Source organism: Leptopilina boulardi, unplaced genomic scaffold (genome assembly GCF_019393585.1).
Source record: "Leptopilina boulardi isolate dan_hultmark-lab unplaced genomic scaffold, ZJU_Lbou_2.1 LbouV2_397, whole genome shotgun sequence".
NCBI lineage: Eukaryota > Metazoa > Arthropoda > Insecta > Hymenoptera > Figitidae > Leptopilina > Leptopilina boulardi.
The window spans coordinates 194,737-215,425 of NW_026137970.1; the positions used below are offsets into that span (position 1 = coordinate 194,737).

The 20,689-nt window shown below is 25.8% G+C and overlaps 3 protein-coding genes across 4 annotated transcripts in view; 2 read left to right on the plus strand and 1 right to left on the minus strand.

Annotated features, from left to right (window-relative positions):
* The window catches only part of LOC127288897 (cleavage stimulation factor subunit 1), a 40,970-nt gene extending 40,219 nt beyond the window's left edge, over window positions 1-751 (minus strand). For both annotated transcript variants that reach the window (XM_051316603.1, XM_051316602.1), the window contains exon 1: window positions 521-751. In XM_051316603.1, coding sequence (XP_051172560.1) covers window positions 521-591 — 71 coding nt within the window. In that variant the 5' untranslated portion in view covers window positions 592-751. The remainder of the gene's footprint in view (window positions 1-520) is intronic.
* Window positions 752-871: 120 nt separating this feature from the next.
* Window positions 872-8,250, plus strand: LOC127288899 (PCI domain-containing protein 2). Its single transcript, XM_051316607.1, has 5 exons — window positions 872-1,080; window positions 4,563-4,604; window positions 4,681-4,802; window positions 4,901-5,382; window positions 7,063-8,250. The coding sequence occupies exons 1-5, from the start codon at window positions 1,060-1,062 to the stop codon at window positions 7,575-7,577; spliced, it is 1,182 nt and encodes a 393-aa protein (XP_051172564.1). The 5' UTR covers window positions 872-1,059; the 3' UTR covers window positions 7,578-8,250.
* A 5,470-nt stretch (window positions 8,251-13,720) lies between these two features.
* Window positions 13,721-20,689, plus strand: part of LOC127288900 (uncharacterized) — a 30,245-nt gene continuing 23,276 nt past the window's right edge. The window contains exons 1-4 of the mRNA XM_051316608.1: window positions 13,721-14,004; window positions 17,275-17,400; window positions 17,886-17,966; window positions 18,153-18,283. Of these exons, the coding sequence (XP_051172565.1) occupies window positions 17,355-17,400; window positions 17,886-17,966; window positions 18,153-18,283 (258 nt within the window). The 5' untranslated portion in view covers window positions 13,721-14,004; window positions 17,275-17,354. The remainder of the gene's footprint in view (window positions 14,005-17,274; window positions 17,401-17,885; window positions 17,967-18,152; window positions 18,284-20,689) is intronic.

Below are 20,689 nucleotides of genomic sequence, written 5' to 3' on the forward strand. Positions count from 1 at the left end.
ATGTAAAGAATCTTTTTGCTTAAGAAAATAAAGTGCCATTTACTAAAATCGCATTTAGAAAAAAAAAATTTACAAGCAACAATGATTGGAAATTATTAAAAAACTAATGCTTAGTAAATTACAATGAATTTCGCTTTAGAATTAAATATTTTCAAAAAAATAGTGTTGTCTCTTTTCAATGATGTTAAAGATAATAAATAATTGATACAGTAAATAAAAAATGCTACTTATTATTTGAAACATAAAAACATAATTAACTTTTATTAAAAACTATCATCCCAATTATTTGGTACGATAAATACATTAAAAAATAATACCTATATTTTCATAACATAAAATTTACGAATCATAATATAACCTCAAAAGGATATACGAATCGCCAATTTGACTATTTTCAATAGTCACAAAACAATTTAAAAATACATACGTTAAAAACTAAAAATATGTTAATTATTTTACGTATTTTATTTTAGTGTATCATGCATTAATGTGTATATTTTGAGAAAAAAAAACATTTAACCTGATTATTAATCTGTAGAGAGATTCTCGATTCTTTATTGCACTTTTTGTATCCGTTTCATTTTCCTTCATGTTTCTGTTCAATATATTAAAACAATATTGATTTAATTCGAAAGTTGATAATGTTAATAAACAATAAACAGTTTATTGCTTAATGTTAAAATTATAACTTCAATACTCTTGCCGCTTCCTTTTTATTTTTACGAAGTGTAGTGTATAAGCATGTCCCAATACCGTGAACCAACCCTGATCAGATGATACGGTAAAGGCCAACTTACAAAAATATATCTCTGTTCTTTTCTAACTCATGCTTCACGTTCGCGAACTATTGTGCATTGGCCCTTACGTCTCGTTGTGATTTCACCCTTAGTACCATTGTTGATGTTTGCTTGTCTCCCTTTCAAATAGTGGTTTTTGTTTATAAATTTAATATAAAGAAATACTTAAAAACTGAATTAAAGTGCATTAAATTTTTTACAGTTTATTTTTTATATTAAAAATCCTTTTAAAACAGTACAAAGAATACAAAAAATTAAAACAATGGATTCATATATTTCACAGGTACATATTTATTAAATAAAATTAACAAAAACCAATTGGAAACAATTACTTAAAATATATTTATTATATTAATAAATATTTCTAATTCTTCTTTTTTGTAAGATTTTCTTTTTAAATTAATTTATATATATTATATTATAAAATCTTAGTTTTTTATACTTAACCTTAAAATTGTTAACATTTGACAGGCCAGTTCCAGACACTTACAATTAGATTTATTCCTTTACTGACTTAACACATTACTCACATTGTTTATCTAACGATTTTCATAAATGCATCATTAAAGGAAAATAAATTGTCGGAATAAGACAAATAGTTTATTTTGCCGGTAACAGAAAAAATACACATTAACTGTAAATAAATGAGACGCATCTGTGCAACATTGCATTATGATATTTATTTATTTAAATAATAAAACAAACTATTAAAATATTTAATTTATTAAGTGTTTTACTATTCTTTTCACTTAAGAAAAAAATCGAAAAAACATTTAAAGTTAGCTTATAAATTTCCAATTATTTAAACTTGATTTTTTGATATATCTTTATGTTTTTCGACCTCGGAATACAAAAATCACATTTTTAAAAAATGTCGTTCTACATTTTCTTAAATATCTCGAATACTGTAAAAGCTAAAGGGATAAATTTTTTTTTAATTATAGGTCTCACTGGCGGACAAATAATGATAGTACTTTGAGCAATATTAATAAAGATTAACTATTATTTTTTTCATTTTAAAATTTTTGAAAAATCGTTTTTTGCCCATAATTAAAAAAAAAATGTTAGGACACCTATGAATATTTTGCTTTAATTTTGTAGAGTTTTTTAAGACGCATCTTTTGAGATGTTAGCGAACATTCTACTGATATTCTATACAAAGTTATTAAATTTTTAAGAATTAGAAAATTTTTTTTTTTCCATAACTTAAAAAAAATGTATTGATACCAATAGATATTTATCTCTAGTTTTGTAGAGTTTTTCAAGACGCATCTTTTGACCTATTAGCGAATATCCTACTGTTATTTTATCCACAAATATTAACATTTAGAAATTGAAAAATTTTGAAAAACCTGCCTTTTTTGCATTATTTATTAAAAAATCTTTATGTATCTTTAAAAGTATTATGAACAATTTGGAGAATATTTAAAAACGAATCAATTGACCTATTATTGAACCTTTTATTGTAAAATATTACGAAGTTATTGATGTTAGAAATATATTTCTGCAAATACCCAAAAAATACAACTTATCACCTTCTTAAAATGATTATTATACCAAATAAGTTTCCATAATTTGATCAAAACAAATCTCCATGGGGAAGCAAAGTGTTCATTTTATGAACACAAAAAGTTTATGCTTCAACTTGGCAGCGGTTTTTTCCTTTATTCATACTATTTTGCTTCATAAATTTTTATTTACCTCAATTGTAAATTATTAAATTCTAATTCTAATTTTTAAATTATAATTTTTTTTCAATTCAAGATCAGGAAAAATATCATTAAGCAGTAGTGTATAAATTTAAAAGTAAAGTTCCTTTTTTAATTTTGTGGTTTTGTATGGTCTAAAACAATCCTTATATTATGTGAGATAAATTTCGGTACGTAAAGTAAATTTTAATATTAAATTGTTTCTTTAATTTAAAATATTTTTAATATCGTCAACCGAGGCGATTATGGTCAGAAAAAAGCCATTTTTTCACTCTAGCTACGCTACACCAAAATTAAGAATTAAAAAATAAAAAAATTTTAACTGTTGATCAAATGTTGTTAATCAAATGGTTTTCAGCTTTTCAAAATCGGTTCAGTAGATTTCGAGAAAAGCCGTGCACCAGTTTGAAAAATATGTTTTCGAGAAAAACGCGTTTAAACTTTTCATAACATAATACATTGAGCCAGGACTATTAAACAATTTTTGATTACAACTTTTGTTTTTTTTACATATTTAAAAAAAAAAAACGTTTTAGGACAGTAATTTTATGATATTAAGAAACATTTACAAGTAAAAAAAAATTATTTTTTTGGAATTCTAAACCAGAAAGTCCCCTTAAAAAAGGAGCGGAATAATGCAACAAATTTGAAATTAAAACATTATTCCAACAACTACAGGTACCTTATTTAAAAGTTAGGAATTATATTTTTCAAATACCACAAATTAATATTTTTAGATTAAATAGATAACACAATATGGTTTTTTCTAATATTTTTAAGTTATTTTAAGAAAAAAATGTGAAAATAACCTTGAAAATTTCTTAATGTTAATGAAAGTTACTTTTTTTAAAGTTATTTTGCATCCAATTTATAATGATAATAAATTATAGGGGAGGATGGGGCAAGGATAGTTAGTTGCTGTTATGCTTAGACGGCTTGCTAAAAAATCGCGTCATTCATGGTATTTATTTTCAAATTAATTCTCGTCTTTCCTTTAAATTTAGAAAAAACTGAAATATGGGCTTATGGGGCAAGGATAGTTAGAGCTATTACGGCTCGATAAAATTCTGCTAATGCATAAAACATCAGAAGTACGTTGACAACACTTACCTGCAATATATTGCAAAAAACTCAAAAACTTTATGAAAAATACTATAAAGTTTGCGCACTTTTGAAAATTTTAACCTAATTTTCGAGTTTTTTATGCTTTCTGTACAAAAATTAAATGATTATATTTAGTGACCTCTATAGAAAAATAATCAGACAACATTTACTCAAAGCGACAAACTCAAATATTTAAAAACAAAGGTTTTATTTATTAAAAACTGGCGTTGTTCATGATAGCCCCTGGGATGTTAAAATGTTATAATGACGTAAAACAACAAATGAGTAAAAAAATGTATAAACCGATGAATAACTAGCAACGTGTTCAGAATGTGTTTTTAAAAAAAATTTGAACATTACAACTTTTGGTCTTTGAAAAAAAGAACTTTCGGAACTTTTTTTTTGAAACGTTTGTCCTCCAACCCATTTCATTTTTAAAAACCCCATGTGTACGAAGCGTATTGATTAGTGTATTAGATTGTGTATCATACTTTCGAGCATAAACCGTGAATGTCATGATGAGAATGTTATCCTTAAAATTGAAGAACTTTAAAAAAATTAATTACATTTCGTAAAAGAATAATGTTGTTATAATATCTTAGGTATACTAAAGGTATTAAAAACTAACGTGAGATAATAATTTAAAAGATTTTCAAATAGTTTACATCGAAATTTCTTTACACGATTGCTAATATAATTAGTTTCAATGCTTTGGACCTATTGTCGATTTCTATAAAATCTTCTGATGAGTAGAATTTTATTATCATTTTCATGAAGATCATTTAATATCCCGAAAATATATTTTTAAATTATTCTGTAATAATTTAGCCTTAATAAAGAATATAATTATAAAAGTTAATATGAATCCTATACGTAGTTTATGGGAAAAACGTTAAATAAGTATAATATGAAAAATGATTGTCTAAAATATAATTTCTATTACTATGTTTAGCTTCGTCGAATGTGGATCAATGAGGATGGCGATTCTTTAGCGGTAATCTATTTAGTTTTTGTATGAGTCTATCAATATTTTAATGGATTTTTAATAATCAATTTCTTAATTTTTTCAGGATCTTTTATCTTTACGTCACAATCATATTAACATTCCCCTAATAAGCTCAGAAATTGCAATACATAAGGCAATGGAGAATTTAAATGTTCCTTTTGATGATTTGGTTGTCTGTCATTTAAGGTAATTTTATTAAAATTTTTATATTATCATTGATAATTTATTATATAAAATATGATTCCGATAAATTTTTGTGTTTGTTTAATTTTGTTTAAATGCAGAACTTTAGCTTCAGCAAATAAAGATGATCCACTATTAACGTATAATAATCAGAGTTTAGCAGTTCAGTCATTAACAAAAATTTTACAATTTCAAAAAGAAGAAAATTGGATGCTGCCTGTGATGAATATGATGTGTCTCGAATTAAGATTGCTTGCAGTGCGAGCTGAAAATTCAAAATCTAATAAATCTCAGAAGCCTGGCGAGGTTTTAGAAAAAAGTGCAGAATGTTTAATGGGTTGTTTTCGAGTTTGTGCGGCGGACAATCGAAGCTCTGAAGAAGATACAAAGCGATGGGGAATGTTGGCTCTTGTGAATCAGTTGTTAAAAGTTTATTTTAAAATTAATAAATTACATCTATGTAAACCTTTAATTAGAGCAATAGAATCATCTGCTTATAAAGATCATTTTGCGTTAGCACAAAAAATTACTTACAAGTTCTTTGTAGGACGCACTGCTATGTTTGATAGCGATTATAAGACTGGTAAGTTTTTATTTCTTCATTATATTTAGGGGATTATGATTTAAATTTTTTAACGTTTCCTCCTTTTTATATTAGCTCTCACAAACTTTATGAGTGAAATTAATTATTTATATATTAGCATGGTTTCCACGGGTCAGGGAAATCAGGGAATTTCATGAAAAGTACTGGAAAAATATCAACTTTCTAAATATATATGCTACTAAAATTATAATTTTTGAAATTTTCAATTAAAACTTTTGCTTTATAATTGTAGGCCTCGGATCGACTTTTGAAAGAAAAAAGTCATTTTAGTCGATTTACATTACAAGAATTATTATTATTAACAATTTGTTATAAAAAATTAAAAAATTTATTAATTCCTTAATAAGAATGTTTCAAAGAAATACTTTCTAGAATTTTTATTTTTATTAAATCACCGAATTAAACTGCGACAAATTTTCAAGATTTCAATTTAGTTTTAGAATAAATTTTGAAAAATAATTTAAAGTTACATTAAAAAAAGAAAAATTTTTAATTCTGATTGATGCATATTATTCGACTTCTAAATTTCGAAGAATTGGATTAAAACATTGTTGAAAAAAAAATTAATTTTTAACGAAAATTTGTGAAATAATTAAATTTCAGAAGATTTTTAATTCAAATTTTAAAAATAATTGAATCTGGAAGAGTTCGAGTTAAAAATTTTTTGGAAGTAAATAAATTTCAAAAGATTTGAAATTAAAACTTTCATAAATTTTAATTGATAAAAATTTTTTTATAAATTTTAAAGAATAATAGAGTTTTAGAGTATTTTTAATTAAAAAACTTTTTATTTCCCTGAATTGTTGAAAAAGTTTATTAAAGTAATTTAAAAAATTAATTTAGCGAAGAATTTTAAATAAATTTTTTAGAAATAATTGAATTGTAGAGAATTTTAGAGAATTTTCAATTAAAAAATGTTTTAAAAAATTGATTTTTCGATTTTTGATTATTAAAATTTTAATAAACGTGAATTATTGATATTTTTTAAAAATTATATGAACAAGAATTTAATTTTAAAGAATTAATAATTGAAAAACGTTTTATGCAATTGAATTTTTGAAAAACTTAATTAAAGTTATTAAAAATAATTAATTCAAAAAGAAATTTAAGTTAAAAAAAGAAATAATTGAGTTCTGGAAGAACAATAGTTAAAAATTTTTGAACTAATTGAATTTCAGAAGATTTTTATTCAAAAATTTTCGTACATTAGAATTTCTGTAGATATTTTATAACCTTTAAACTATAGTTAAACTTTGGAGAATTTTGAATTGGAAAATATTTTAAATAATTGAATTTTCGCAAATGTTGATTAAAATTACTAAAATTAAATTATTCAACAAAGAATTTTAGATACAAAATTTAGAAATAATTGTATTAGATTAGATTATTTATTGAAACTTTTATTTTGAATTGGTGAAATTTTTTTTAAAACCTTTAAACAATAATTGAATTTTAGTGAATTTTCAATTAAAAACTGTTTTAAATCATGTAAATAATTTGTTTTAAATTATTGAAAATAATTGATTTTGCAAATAATTAGGGTCAGGGAAAAAATTTTAATTTTGACTGGAATTCTGGGAATAATAAAATGAATTTCTTGTGTCAATCCTGTTTAGCTATTTGTGATTAATAAACTTCATTTTATTAAATTATTTTCAGCTGATGAATATTTAACATATGCTTTTGAACATTGCCACAAGCAATCGATTAAAAATAAAAGATTGATCCTTACGTATTTGGTACCAGTGAAAATGTTATTGGGACACATGCCGAAGAAAAATGTCTTAGAAAAATATAATTTACTCCAATTTTGGGAATTGATGGAAGCTGTAAAAAAAGGAAATTTACGCAACTTAGAAGAAGTTATGAGTAAACACGAGTCGTTTTTTATAGAAGCTGGTATTTACTTGATTGTAGAGAAACTCAAAATTATAGCCTATAGAAATTTATTCAAAAAGGTATATTTAGTATTGAATACTCATCAAATACCAATTCAAAGTTTACTCACTGCTTTAGAAATGTATGGAGTTGAAAATATTGACATGGACGAAACAGAGTGTCTCGTTGCTAATTTAATTAATGAAAAGAAAATCAAAGGCTATATCTCTCATCAGCATAAGAAATTAGTTATCTCAAAACAAAATCCATTTCCTCAATTATCTTCTATTTCTTAGTGAAAATACATGATTAAAAAAACAATTTTTTAAAAATAAAATTGAGAGAAATGACATTGACAGCAGTTGTAAATAAAAAACGAATGTTATGTATCTTACAATAGAAATTATTGTGTTTAAAGAAATCAAATTCATGTTCACGACAAAAAGCGCCTTTACATTCATATAAATCTGAAACAATTTAGTTTAAGATCATTTATGTTTTTGTAAAATAGTTAATATTTATAGAATAACAAAAATATATTATTCATGAAAGTGTATTAAATTCGAAAATGTTTGTTTTTGATTCAAACATTACGTTTAAATAAAGGTCCGTTATAATTTCCCTCGTTTTAAAATCAATTTTGAAATAAAATTTGAGGAACGCATGACTATTGTATTTGTTAGAATTTCTGCGGAGTCGAAATTAATGATCTCGAATTTTTATGTTACCGAATTTTATAAAATAAAATTCATATTGAATTGAATTTTAAACTGAATTTATAATTAAAGGAATTTTTATTTAGTCGAACTTTTATAAAACAGATTTTCTAGTTGACCGAAATTTTCATTTAATTAACATTTAATAAATTACAAACGAACCTGTAAACATGTAAATATTTACTGAACACTTGTTCACAATTGTATGGATCAGACGAATAAAAGAAATATAACAGCTATTACTAAATATGAGTTCCTGATCGACAACTTTTACATCTTATTGAACAAATTTTTAATTCTTTAAATTATCTGACCTCCAAGTTGGAATCAGCGACCCCAAAAACCTTAGTATACCCATTGACACTCAAATCGAATTAAATTAGTATTTTGTTCTAAGGTGGTCATATATGGCCAAAGTGTACTATTATAATCCTTTTGTCGAAAACTGAAAAAAAAATTTCTGTCCAAAAAAAATTATCAAAAATGGCTAAAATAGACCATTTTTGACCCTTTAGGCTTCATTTACCAAAAATCCTGACATGATAAAGCATTTTAAAGGTCAGATTAGTTTTCAGCACAAAAAAATCTACAAGAATCACCAGGAACTACTTTAGAAACTGAAAAAATTTCATTTTTGCACGCCTGTGTAATTATTATCTAATTTATCAAAAATATTGCATAAATTAATACTTTAGATATTCATTTATTACTTACAATCATTGTTTTTACCATTTTTTACAAATTTTTTGACATTTTTTACCTCAAACCGAATTCGGTTTCGCGATCGGCCACCTGAAAATGGGTTTTCTTGACATAGAAGAGAGAAACTGTAGAAAACCTCTCCTGAGTTCAACCGGTTTATCGACAGTCGAGTTCTAATGGTGTGTATACCCGATAATAATCGACAGTACACATCATTATACTTTGACGTCAAACCTTTCGCTTGATATATTTCGATTGCAGTATTTAAGTATTAAACGTACTCAAGTGAGCTTAACCTCGACGATCGCAAGCCCCGAAATTTTACCAACCGCAAGCTGTATATTCTGTCTTTTCTGTCGGATATTTGTTCGGCCATTTGCAATTTCGGTCAAATGAAAATTCGGTGATTTGATAATTCTTTCAAATGACAGTTTGTACAAATGTAACTTCCAATCGGAAATTTTGCTATTTAAAAATTTGACTAAGTAGAAATTCTATTAAAAGAAAATTTTGCTAAATAATAATTTCTTTAAATAAAAAATGTCTTTATTGAAAATTCGGTTAAATAAAAGTTTTGTCAAATAGAAATTATGTTATATGTGAATTAAGTTAAGTCAAAATTCTATTAAGTGAAAATTTCGTTGAATGAAAATTAGATTGAAAATAAATAATTATGTTAAATTAAAACTTCGTATTATGAAAATTATTTAAAGTAAGAATTCTATTCGATAGAAATTAGTATATTAAATAAAATTCAGTTCAACAAAAATTCTTAAATATGATTATAACTTTTTTTCAAACTTTTCGATATCGGATGTACATAAAACATAAATAATTATGTCATTAAATTATAACATTGATCTGTAGGATACTAATTTCGGTAAGAGATTACTTATTTATAAATATGAAAAAAAATCGTATACCTTTTAAATATATTTGAAAATACACATTTTTTTATCCAAAGCAATAAAAAAGAAAAAAAGAACTTGTCAGTTTACGAATTTGGAATATTTATACAAGTTATAATTATTTAATAATAATTGAAAAATTTCTAATTAATATTCTTTGTGGAAAAACATGTTTGGTCTGAGTTCAACATCATACCTCATACGTATTTTATTATTCATAATGAATAATAATTATTATTTCCATTCAATTTTATTATATAATTAAATAATTCTTATTAAATAACATTATTTAATGTTCAAGTTTATAAATAAATGCGAGAAAATATTATAAAAACAATTTCAAATAAAAAATTTAGTTGAACAAAAATTATAATTTAATTTTACATTAACTTCAAGACAAAAAACCTTTTTTTAGGGTTTCGTGGCCCATGGCCGAAAGCCTTATAGTTTCACTTTGGCGTCCGTCTGTCCGTAGAATATTTTGGGGCACCACAGCTCCCAAAATCAAATTTTAGGGCACAGATCCCAAATTAAAATTTTGGGGCTCCACAGATCCCAAATTAAACTTTTGGGGCACCACAGATCCCAAATTCAAATTTTGGGGCACCATAGCTTCCAAATTCGAATTTTGGGGCACCACAGATCCCAAATTCAAATTTTGGGGCACCATAGCTCCCAAATTCAAATTTTGGGGCTCCACAGATCCCAAATCTCCATTTACTGAATGGACATTTTCCCGAATGGACATTACATGATTGGACATTACATGTCCCATTAGTTAACATGCCCCTACACTGAGAAAAATAATAATGTAATGGTAATAAAATAATTTGGTAGAGCACTTTTAGTTAAGATTACAAAAATTTAGTTGACATATCAGTAACGAAAGAAGCAATCAATCGAGAAATTTAGTTGGCTGTACCAAAAATTTCATTCAAGCTTTTGCGTCTGTTAACTGAATAATTTGGTTCTCCAAACCAAACCGTCTGAATGCTCAATTGCGCATGCGCTGTTCTCGTAAATATGGCTTATTTCTCTGTTTACGGATGTCACACGTTAACCATGCTTCGCTCTTCGTATCGTCCAGTTTTATTCAAGTGTTTTCGGGATTTTTATGTGTTTCAGAAATTGGGTAAAAAAGTGTGTGTAGTGATGCATATCGAACAATATGATCAAGAAATGGATAAATGTGGGAAATATGTTCGTTCTTCATGTGAAAATCGGACCATCTCATTAGAAAATATTTCAAAATATTAAATTTCTTGATTGAAGTGATAGTTCTATCACTTAATTTACTGAGTGAAAAAATTTTATATAGGAAAATGGTCGGTATTAATTACAAAAACCATAAGAACTCTTGATCTCTAATGTTTTCAACTGTCAAATGTCACTGTGTTTTGGTGAAAAGAAAATATGCAAATAAAATCTCGAGCACGTCAATTATGATCGCGAGAATTACAACAAAAAATTCTTTATTCTCATATTTTATAACATGGCTGTCGAGAGAATAAAGCTTGTTAAAAGAACGGAAGTTTTTCTCCAGCCTGTATACTTTATGAAAATAATTTACACTCACATTGTCACTAGGATTCTTAGTGTAGTGGTCAGCGTTCTTGATTTGCGTTGCGTAGTCTGAGGGTTCGATCCCCAGCAGTGTTAGGTTTTTCCGCAATAGAAATTAATTTAAGTAGACATAGGGTGGTAGGTAATATAAAGCGAAAAGAATAAAAGAGGATAACAAAAGTGATAAAATTAAGTGAAAAATAAAAAATATAAGTGTGAAGCAAAAAATAATTTGGTTGAGAAAAGAAAAAAATTTTTTTCATTTAACTAAATTTTTTGTTTGCTTAAAAACAATAAGTTAGTTGTGCAAAACAAAAAATTTGGTAGACCGAACAAAATGATTCAACGAAAAAATTTAGTAGCCCGAACCAAACGGATTAGTTGCACATATATCAAATAAAAAATTTGGTTTGGAGAACCAAACTTCAGTAGATGATACCAAACAGTTTTCTCAGTGTATAATTGACATGTCCCAGTAGTTGACCTGTCTCAGTAATTGACATGTCCCAATAGTTGACATGTCCCAATAGTTGACATCTCTATATAGTTGACATGTCCCAGTAGTTGACATGTCCCAGTAGTTGACATTGATTTATTTTTTTTTTAATTAAAATTTAAAGCGCCACGAAACCCTAGATGTAGGCGCAATTGCGCCTAGTTCTTTTCCTATTTTTAATTAGAAAAAAAATTTATTTAAAACTTTAAAAATTTTAATTGTGAATAAATTGAACAACAAATTTTTTTGGTTTTAATAATTTCAGAAACTTATCACTCTAGGAGTAAAAAATGATTTTACGTGGAAGATTAATTTTTTTTTTTGAAATTTTAGATTAGGTATTATCCGTTTGAGAAATTAGGACCCTACATCAGTAAAAATGGAATTTGGACATTTTCAAAGTCAAGTGTGACAAAATATAGTTTTTGAAGTAAAAAAACATCAAATTTGATCATGAAAATGTAAAGATCCCATTTGTACTAGTAAGGGAAATGAGTACCAGATAGCCACAATGTTTGAATTTCTAAATGGGAAATATATAAACAGTTTTCTCGTACGTAGTTTATTTGTAGTCAATTTCAACTGCCTCTATTATTATATATTTTAAACTTATTTTTAATGTTTTATTAATGAATAAATAATAATTAATAATGCATTAACTGGTAGTTCATCCGAAACGGAAAGTTATGGTATATCATATATGGATAAGTGAATAAATAATAATGTTCTAGAAACGTTTTCAGAACATGAAGGTATTCGTAGATGTAGGTATTCGTTCTAAAAACAATTTAAGAACTTTATTTTGAAAGAAATATTTTTTTGGCCCACTTGGAAGGGGGACACATAAGTATTCCCCATATTAAACCTCTTGGAATTTTTGTTATGTCAAATTAAAAATTATCGAATTTTCAATTAGTAGAATTTTATATGGTGGATTTTATAATGAACCTAATTTCCATATCGAAGAATTTCTGTTTAACAGAATTAAAATAAATCGAGAAATAAATAAATATTTTAGTTATTTTCTAACGGTGTTAAAGCTACAAAAATTTTCTAATAAATAATAAAAATAAACAATATTTTAGTTATTTTCAAACAGTGTTCTACTTTGAATTTCTGAAGCCATATTCGTTATCAGCGACCCAAAAAAAAAAAAAAAAAAAAAACATGAGTTTTGTTTAGTGCAGAAACATTTTGACAGAATTGATATAATTTAATAAAAAAAAATTGGAGATGAAAGCTGTGAATCTACAAATTAGAGAAAAAATACGGCGAAACCTTAAAAAAAAATTTAACCTATAAGAAAATTATGTTAAGTTGGAATTTCACTGGAGAACATTGTTTTTCAATGTACTGCGAACATAAAAATGTTGAAATCATTTCCCTCACTATGTGGCCTCTTTTTCGAGAAAACATTAATTTAAAAGTTATGCTGATGAAACTGAAACATATAGCGGATTTTGGCTAAAATCACGAAAAAACAGGTTTTTTGCAGAATAAGCCATATCTCAATCAATTTTTGAACTAAAAGGTTCAATTTGTTTTTAAATTACTCGGAATTTATGAAATTCGATAATTTATCATTCGATAACATAAAAATTCTGACACATCTATTGTGAGAAATATTCTTGCGTTCCCCTTGTGGGAAGGTAATGAAGATAATAAATTATTTCAAAAGATGTACTAGCTTCAAAACAAAATTTAGTTCTATTACAACTGAAAATTTAAAGGTTTTACAGAGATACCATTTACATAACAGTATTACTTAAATATTATAGAACATTATTTTATAAAATTATTATATTGATGAAACAGTAACGTAACAGAGGAATAAAATATTTACGCAATAGTTTTGCATGAAAATGTTTGCGGAAGTGATTACAATTATACATCACGTTTCTGACAGGGTTGACCTAATTCGATCAACATTTGGCATTATTTATCAGTCCTCTAGGTGTTAAACAACAATAATAATTTATTATGTTTTTACATATAAAACAATTTAAAATTTAATCTAACTTCTAGATATTAGTATTTGTTTCAAGATGAACAAAGATTAATAGCACGAGGTCGTCATCCGCTCTGATAATATAACAACTTTCAATTTCTATGCATATTACTCCGTAGGGAAAAGTCCATCTTTAATAGTAATGGGAAGGTCGGAACTGGAGAGAGTTAATATATTGAATCAGACATATGTCACCGACCTGGATAAGGCGGGAACTCCTTTCACTATAAAACTTCGGTTAAACTTCTCGAAAGACTCTTGAAACTAGAATCAGCAATCAAACAGAACGTCAGTTCGTTTAAAGTCGCTGCCCGTTATATTTGTATTTAGGTTAGTTTAATTTTTTTTAATCCCACTTAAATCTTTCAATAATTTATATTAAATTGTATACCTAGTAAATCAATAATAATTAATATCCAATATTTTTTGTTACACTTTTTTAAATAAGTGTATATATAATATTATATTGTTTATTTAGCTATTACTACCCCTATAAATAAATGTTTATTTATATAGAAATAAAAGTTATGGATTTTTTAGATTTTTATAATTCAAATTGAAACTATCATATTTTCCTGAAATTGCGCAGTTCATGGATATTTTATTTTTTTTACTTACATTTATTCCTCTTCTGATTTTTGGGACAACATGTTTAAAATACTAATTCTCAAATATTCAGTTTCGCTTTGGTTATTGGAATTATGTTGCAATTAAAAGTATTAGATAATTTAACAGGTTGAAAATGCTTAGTTTATCGATAATTTCTTGAGTGATTCAACAAATATATTTCTAGGAACTAATTAGTCTTTTTAAAACAAATAATTAAAGTTAAAATGAAAAACTTTCTATTTGTTTTTATGAGAAAAACTGAGAATGTAAGTATTGAAAATATTATTAAATAATTGACAACAATGTATGGGATCGCAAATCCTTCCCGAGAAAAGTATCAGAAATGTCTAAAAATAGACTGCAATGACTTTGAATGAAATAAATAATGTAATTAATGATATAATATAATAATATGTCTTGCTATAAGTTCAAGTATAAAACAAGTAGTTATATTCCTTTCAAATCGAGGATCCCACATTGTGTAGAAATTTTTTAGAAGGAATTGGCTTTATAATACACTAATAGAATTTTCTTAAAATTGCAAATAGTAATTGAAATTTTTTATGAAAAGGTTACTTCCTTTTTTCATAATATTACTTTTGTTTAAATAAACTGTTTTAAAATTAAATTTAATAGTTTTTAAAAATAATATTAGTGGTTAGAATTTCATAAGAATCAATCTAATACTTTAGGTGAAAAAAATGGTAGAAATTGTTTATTGATTATAAATAAAAAAATCATAAAATAGGTTACTTAAAATAATTAAATCTTTGTAAAATTTTCACAAAACATTTTTGAAATATTTTAGTTTAGAAATTGACAAAGTTTAATGAACCCATAAAAGTAGGATCGAAATTTAGAATGTTTTTTTAATAATTTTATTGCATTTTTTGATTAATATTATTTTAAAAATTATAAAATTATTATAGAAATGTTGTCTTTAAAAATAATAATCACAATGATATTTTTCCACGTAAATTAATTAAAATTTTTTTGGAACTTATTAAAAGTGTAAGGTTTTACTACGTAAATCCTGTCGATGTTACACATTACACCGAGATCTTTGCGCTGTCGAATTATTAATTATCGAATTTCTATTTAGCAGAATTTCAGAAAGTGGACTTTATATTAAATTTAATTTTTTTATCGAAGAATTTTTAGTTAACTAAATTTTGATTTAACGGAATTTCTACTTAGACGACATTTTACATGCAGCAGATATTCTTGTTCACCGAATTTTTATTTAAAAGATTTTATGTCAAGCATAAATTTTTTTATTTAATTACCATGCACGGGCTCACAAGAAAAAGAAAAATGCCCTTTTGTGCAAAAGCACTAAATAATAAATTTACATTATCAAATTACAAGCAGTAAAACAAATCGCCTTGGCAGTCACACATTTACTCAAAAATTAATTTACGCAAATCACGGATAAATCTATCTAATGATATACCGAAAAAATCTAGCTCATCACAATACTCATTACCCCTAAAAAATGAGGAGCAAGTTTTCAAAACCTGATAAATCCATATTTTTTTATTTCGAGAAATTTAAACAAATGACTTTCCACACATAACCACTAGAGTTAATTTTAAAATAAAAAATTTATAATAATTTATTTCTATATCAATGTTTTTATATTCAATACGTTATGTTTCTAATTGAACTTTGTCATAATTGAGTGATTTACAGGTTTTGGAAATTTTTTCTAATATAAAACATACAAATTGTAAATCATCTTGGTTATGTCAATAAGTTTTTAAATTCAAAATTTGTAATTAATAAATTTTTTTCCTTAAATTTAACAGTGACAGATCGATTTGTGAGGTCCTTAAAATATTAAATATATGGTTGTCTCCATTTTTTTGAAAAATGGATTTATCAAGTTTTGAAAATTTGCTCCTCAAATATTCTATTTAAAACAGAATTGTCCAAATAGTTTTGTCTATTAAATGGTATTTTAAACAGTTTCTGATTTCTCAAACCTTTTGTGGGAACAATAAAGTCAATACAAGATAGTATAAGAGGGCAATCAATAAGTCCGTTTATAATTTTAAACAAAAACAATAAATCCAGATAAATAATTCTAGATGAAAAAATTGGGACCATAAGCGACTCTCTAAGATTAGTGTAATCATGACTGAAGAAATCATAGTGTACGTTAACTTGTTTCGCAGCAAAACGTAAAAATTTGTTTTGAGCGCGTTCCAACTTAAGCAATTGATAATTCATATTTCATAAAAAAATAATATTTATTTAACAGAAATGTATAATAATAATTTTATCATACTATTTTGTTAATGAAAATTATAATTTTATGTTATATTTTATGTATAGTATTATAAATAAATTATAAATAAATAAAATTATAAAAAATATCCAAATATTCGTGGAGAATATTTATATATACATATATAACATATTTATGTTTTATTGGAGCGCATGAATATGCTCTAAAAAAATTTTGTTAGAATTATGATTTGATAGAATCAAAATCAGAAATTATGTTATGAAAATTGTGATTGGTCAAATTTTAAGTTTCCACCGAATTATTTCTGGCAAATTGATTTTCGACTATTTTAATTTTCTGGAACACTAATATTCAAGCAAATGAATATTCTATAAAATTAATATTCTCTCTAATTTCTGTCAAATTAATTTTTGATTGAAACTATTTTAAACTATTTAAACATAAAAACAAATAATTTGTCATTTATCGTGCAGAAAATTCACATATGGGTTGTTAGATGAGATTCTTATGTAAGATTTTATATAGGTAAGGAAATCTTTAGGATTTCATATTATAATATTTTTTATAGGATTTAATGCGGGTAATTATGAAGAAAATTGACAAAAATTATCAAGTATGACAAAAAAATGTAAGAAACCACATAAGAATCCACATGGATTCCTATGTAGAAACACAAAAGCAAATTCTCACATGAATTTACATGAATTGTAGAAATTGTTCAAACTTTTATTATGTTTCAGGTTACTTTTGTTGAACAGGGAAACAATGTAAACAAAATACACACGATTAGTAAGCATTAGTAATTTCTAAAGAGTTTAAAATGAGGACTACATGTGTGCTTGTTATTCTTTTTCTTTATTTAAAATGTAAGTTAAATTCATTAATTTTTTTTTATAAAAAAATATATTTGTGTATGAGGCATTCTCTGAAAAAAGCCAAACAAAATTTTTAACCCTATTTTTTCAAAATTAGCTCTTATTTTTCATTTTTGGTCCCTTATGCCATCTTAAAATTTTTTTTTTATTTCTATTTGAAAGCTGTCATTTTTTACAAAAAAAATGTATAAATATAAAAATTGGCAAAATTGGATTATTCGGAAGTATATCCAAAAATATGGAAAACGGAGGAAAAAAATTTGTTTTTTATTTAAATTTTCTCTAAAACACAATGTTGTCCCATTTTCATATTTATACACTTTTGTTGTAAAAAATCTTAAGTTTTAAATAAACAATTAACAAATTTTAAGGAGTACAAAAAGGAGAACAAAATAATTTCAAAAAATTTTTTCTTATACATTTTACAACACGAGTTGTCTTAAAGACGACTTTTAGTAATGGTGCTTCTGTTTCAGATACAATATGTTTAATAGTACCTGATGAAATTCCGTCACTTCTTTCTCTTATTTATTCCAATCTTCCACCAGTTAAAAAAGGTGAGTTGCTTGAAATTTAAATATTGCGGCCGATATTTTTTCAGAGTTACAATAGTTTTCTGAGTTACATTAGCACAACTTTTTGCACGAAACTTGTCGCAGTATAGTATATTCTTTACAACAATCTGAAACCAATATTATGCAATATAGTTTAAAAAATAATTAATAAGTTTTTTTCTTGCATAGGAACTGATTCTAGATTTGGCGTAGGATTTAGTCTAGGAGAACATGCTGATTTTCAAGTTGTCGTAGAATTGGGCCCACAAACAGAAACAGAACCGATCGGAAGTACTGAAGATGCAAAACGAAGAAGAGATGTAAGTGTTTACTAGAGATAAATGAAGGTTTTTTGGATTTTAAGGTATATTTAAGTATGTCTTGAGGCTTAACAATTTAATTTCAATTATTGATAAGGATGTTGATTGAATGAAACCCCTTGATAATGTCTCTAAGCAACGCCAAAATTTATTTATTAAAATAATTTCGTTCCTTTAATATAAGCCATCGGAAAGTAAAATAATGTATCAAATTTGTATACCGCTTTTGAGTTGGTACTTCTTGTCGGAATTTTCAAATTAATAATACGCGAATCAAACTCTTTCTTTTTAGATGTCTTTACCTACTTCCGATTAAAAGTATCGTTTTCAGTTCATTGTAATCTTTCGTGCAATGCACAAGTCTCTCTCTAATATATAATAAACATGGAATTCGAACTTGGCAGCGGTAGTGTCTGGAAGGAATATGTTCTGGCTCTCCATGCATTATCAATGATTTTTTTTTAATTGTTTGACTTTTAAGTGCTGGTTACATTAGTCAAGTTCTGTGTAGTGAATTTATGTGATCGGTTCTGCTTCTGAAAGCAATATAATATCTTTTTTGATAATATTTTATTTGTTCTATCACGTGCTCTCTAAAAGTGATCCTCAAAGTTTGTTTTGAATTTGGTCCGTTTTCCCTATTGAAAATTCCTACAAAGCTTCCCACGTGTGATCCTTTAAAACGAATCTATTAGGAATCCTCATAAGATCTTACGTTGGATGCGTTTAAGAAAGCTCCCAGACAACATACGACTTTACTGTACGAATTTGGTTCAGGCAATGTTACAGGAAATGATCTAGTTTTCTATATAGTTTCCTACGTAGAATCCTACAGAGAAAGTGACAAAAAATGAAAATTAAAAAAAATTTTGATTATTTTTTTTTATTTGTCATTGTTGCCTTGCTTGTTTTTCGATTTCTAGTATTCGGGAGAAATATTTAAAAATAAATTTGAAGGGACTGGGGATTGGACCCGCGTTTCGTTTATCTTGATATATGTTGTAGTACTCGAAAAACTAATCAACAGACCGAATTCATTTCAAATCAGACAGGCTTGACTTGGTCGGAGCTGAAAATAATTTTCACCTGCAAAATGTTATTTTTCAATGAATTTTAGACGACACGTATTTTTTTATTTTGCTGAAAAAAATGTTTTCTTTAAGTTATAAGGAGTTCAAATATATAAGTCGAGAACTTCGTTTTTTTTTAAATGAAGAGAAAAAATCTTAAAAGTGTTGTAACTTTTTGAGTAATTAAGATAATTCACTTTTTCCTTTTGTGTCAGAAAGGACTTTTTCAGTAATTAAGATAATAATTTACTTTTTCCTTTTGTGTCTGAAAGGACTTTTATTCTTATTTCGAAATCCATTGGGAAATTTAAAAAATATTTAAAAATAACAAAATGGCGGCCATTTTACTAAAAAACTTTAATTTGAAATTACACAAAAACCCCACCTTTTTTTTGCTCAACTTTTTTTTGGAGATTGTGTTCATAGGGAGGAATATTGCCCACAAGAATTTAACTTGTGCCCGATTCTGGCACAAGAGAAGAAATTTTTTTTATATTTTATAAAAGAAAAACATCATTTTTCTCAAAAAATACACTAGATATAAAAAAATGTCTCAGATAAAAGTTGTTCCTCGTTAAAAGACCTAAAAGATCTTTTCATATTTAAAAATAATAATAGTCAAAAAGTCCTTTCTGACACAAAAGGAAAAAGTGAATTATCTTAATTACTCAAAAAGTTACAACACTTTTAAGATTTTTTCTCTTCATTTAAAAAAAACGAAGTTCTCGACTTATATATTTGAACTCCTTATAACTTAAAGAAAACATTTTTTTCAGCAAAATAAAAAAATACGTGTCGTCTAAAATTCATTGAAAAATAACATTTTGCAGGTGAAAATTATTTTCAGCTCCGACCAAGTCAAGCCTGTCTGATTTGAAATGAATTCGGTCTGTTGATTAGTTTTTCGAGTACTACAACATATATCAAGATAAACGAAACGCGGGTCCAATCCCCAGTCCCTTCAAATTTATTTTTAAATATTTCTCCCGAATACTAGAAATCGAAAAACAAGCAACACAGTAAACTTGGTTGTCTCTTTTTCTATTGCAACGTTTTGATGCACATAAGTTTTATCAAAAAGAGATCGTTTTGTGTATCATTTTTAGAAATGATACACGAAATGGTCTCATTTTTTGATGCAAAAAATTTAATCAATTTATATCAATCATGGCCGAATTGAATCGACTCAAAATTAAACGAATTTTTTTCAGATATTTTGATAATAGTACAATTGCGAAGACCATTTCACTATTTAATTTGAAAATGAAAATAACAGAAAATCAAAGACAATGTGCAATTCGATAATTAAAAAGTGACAGCTTATAAACATAACCTA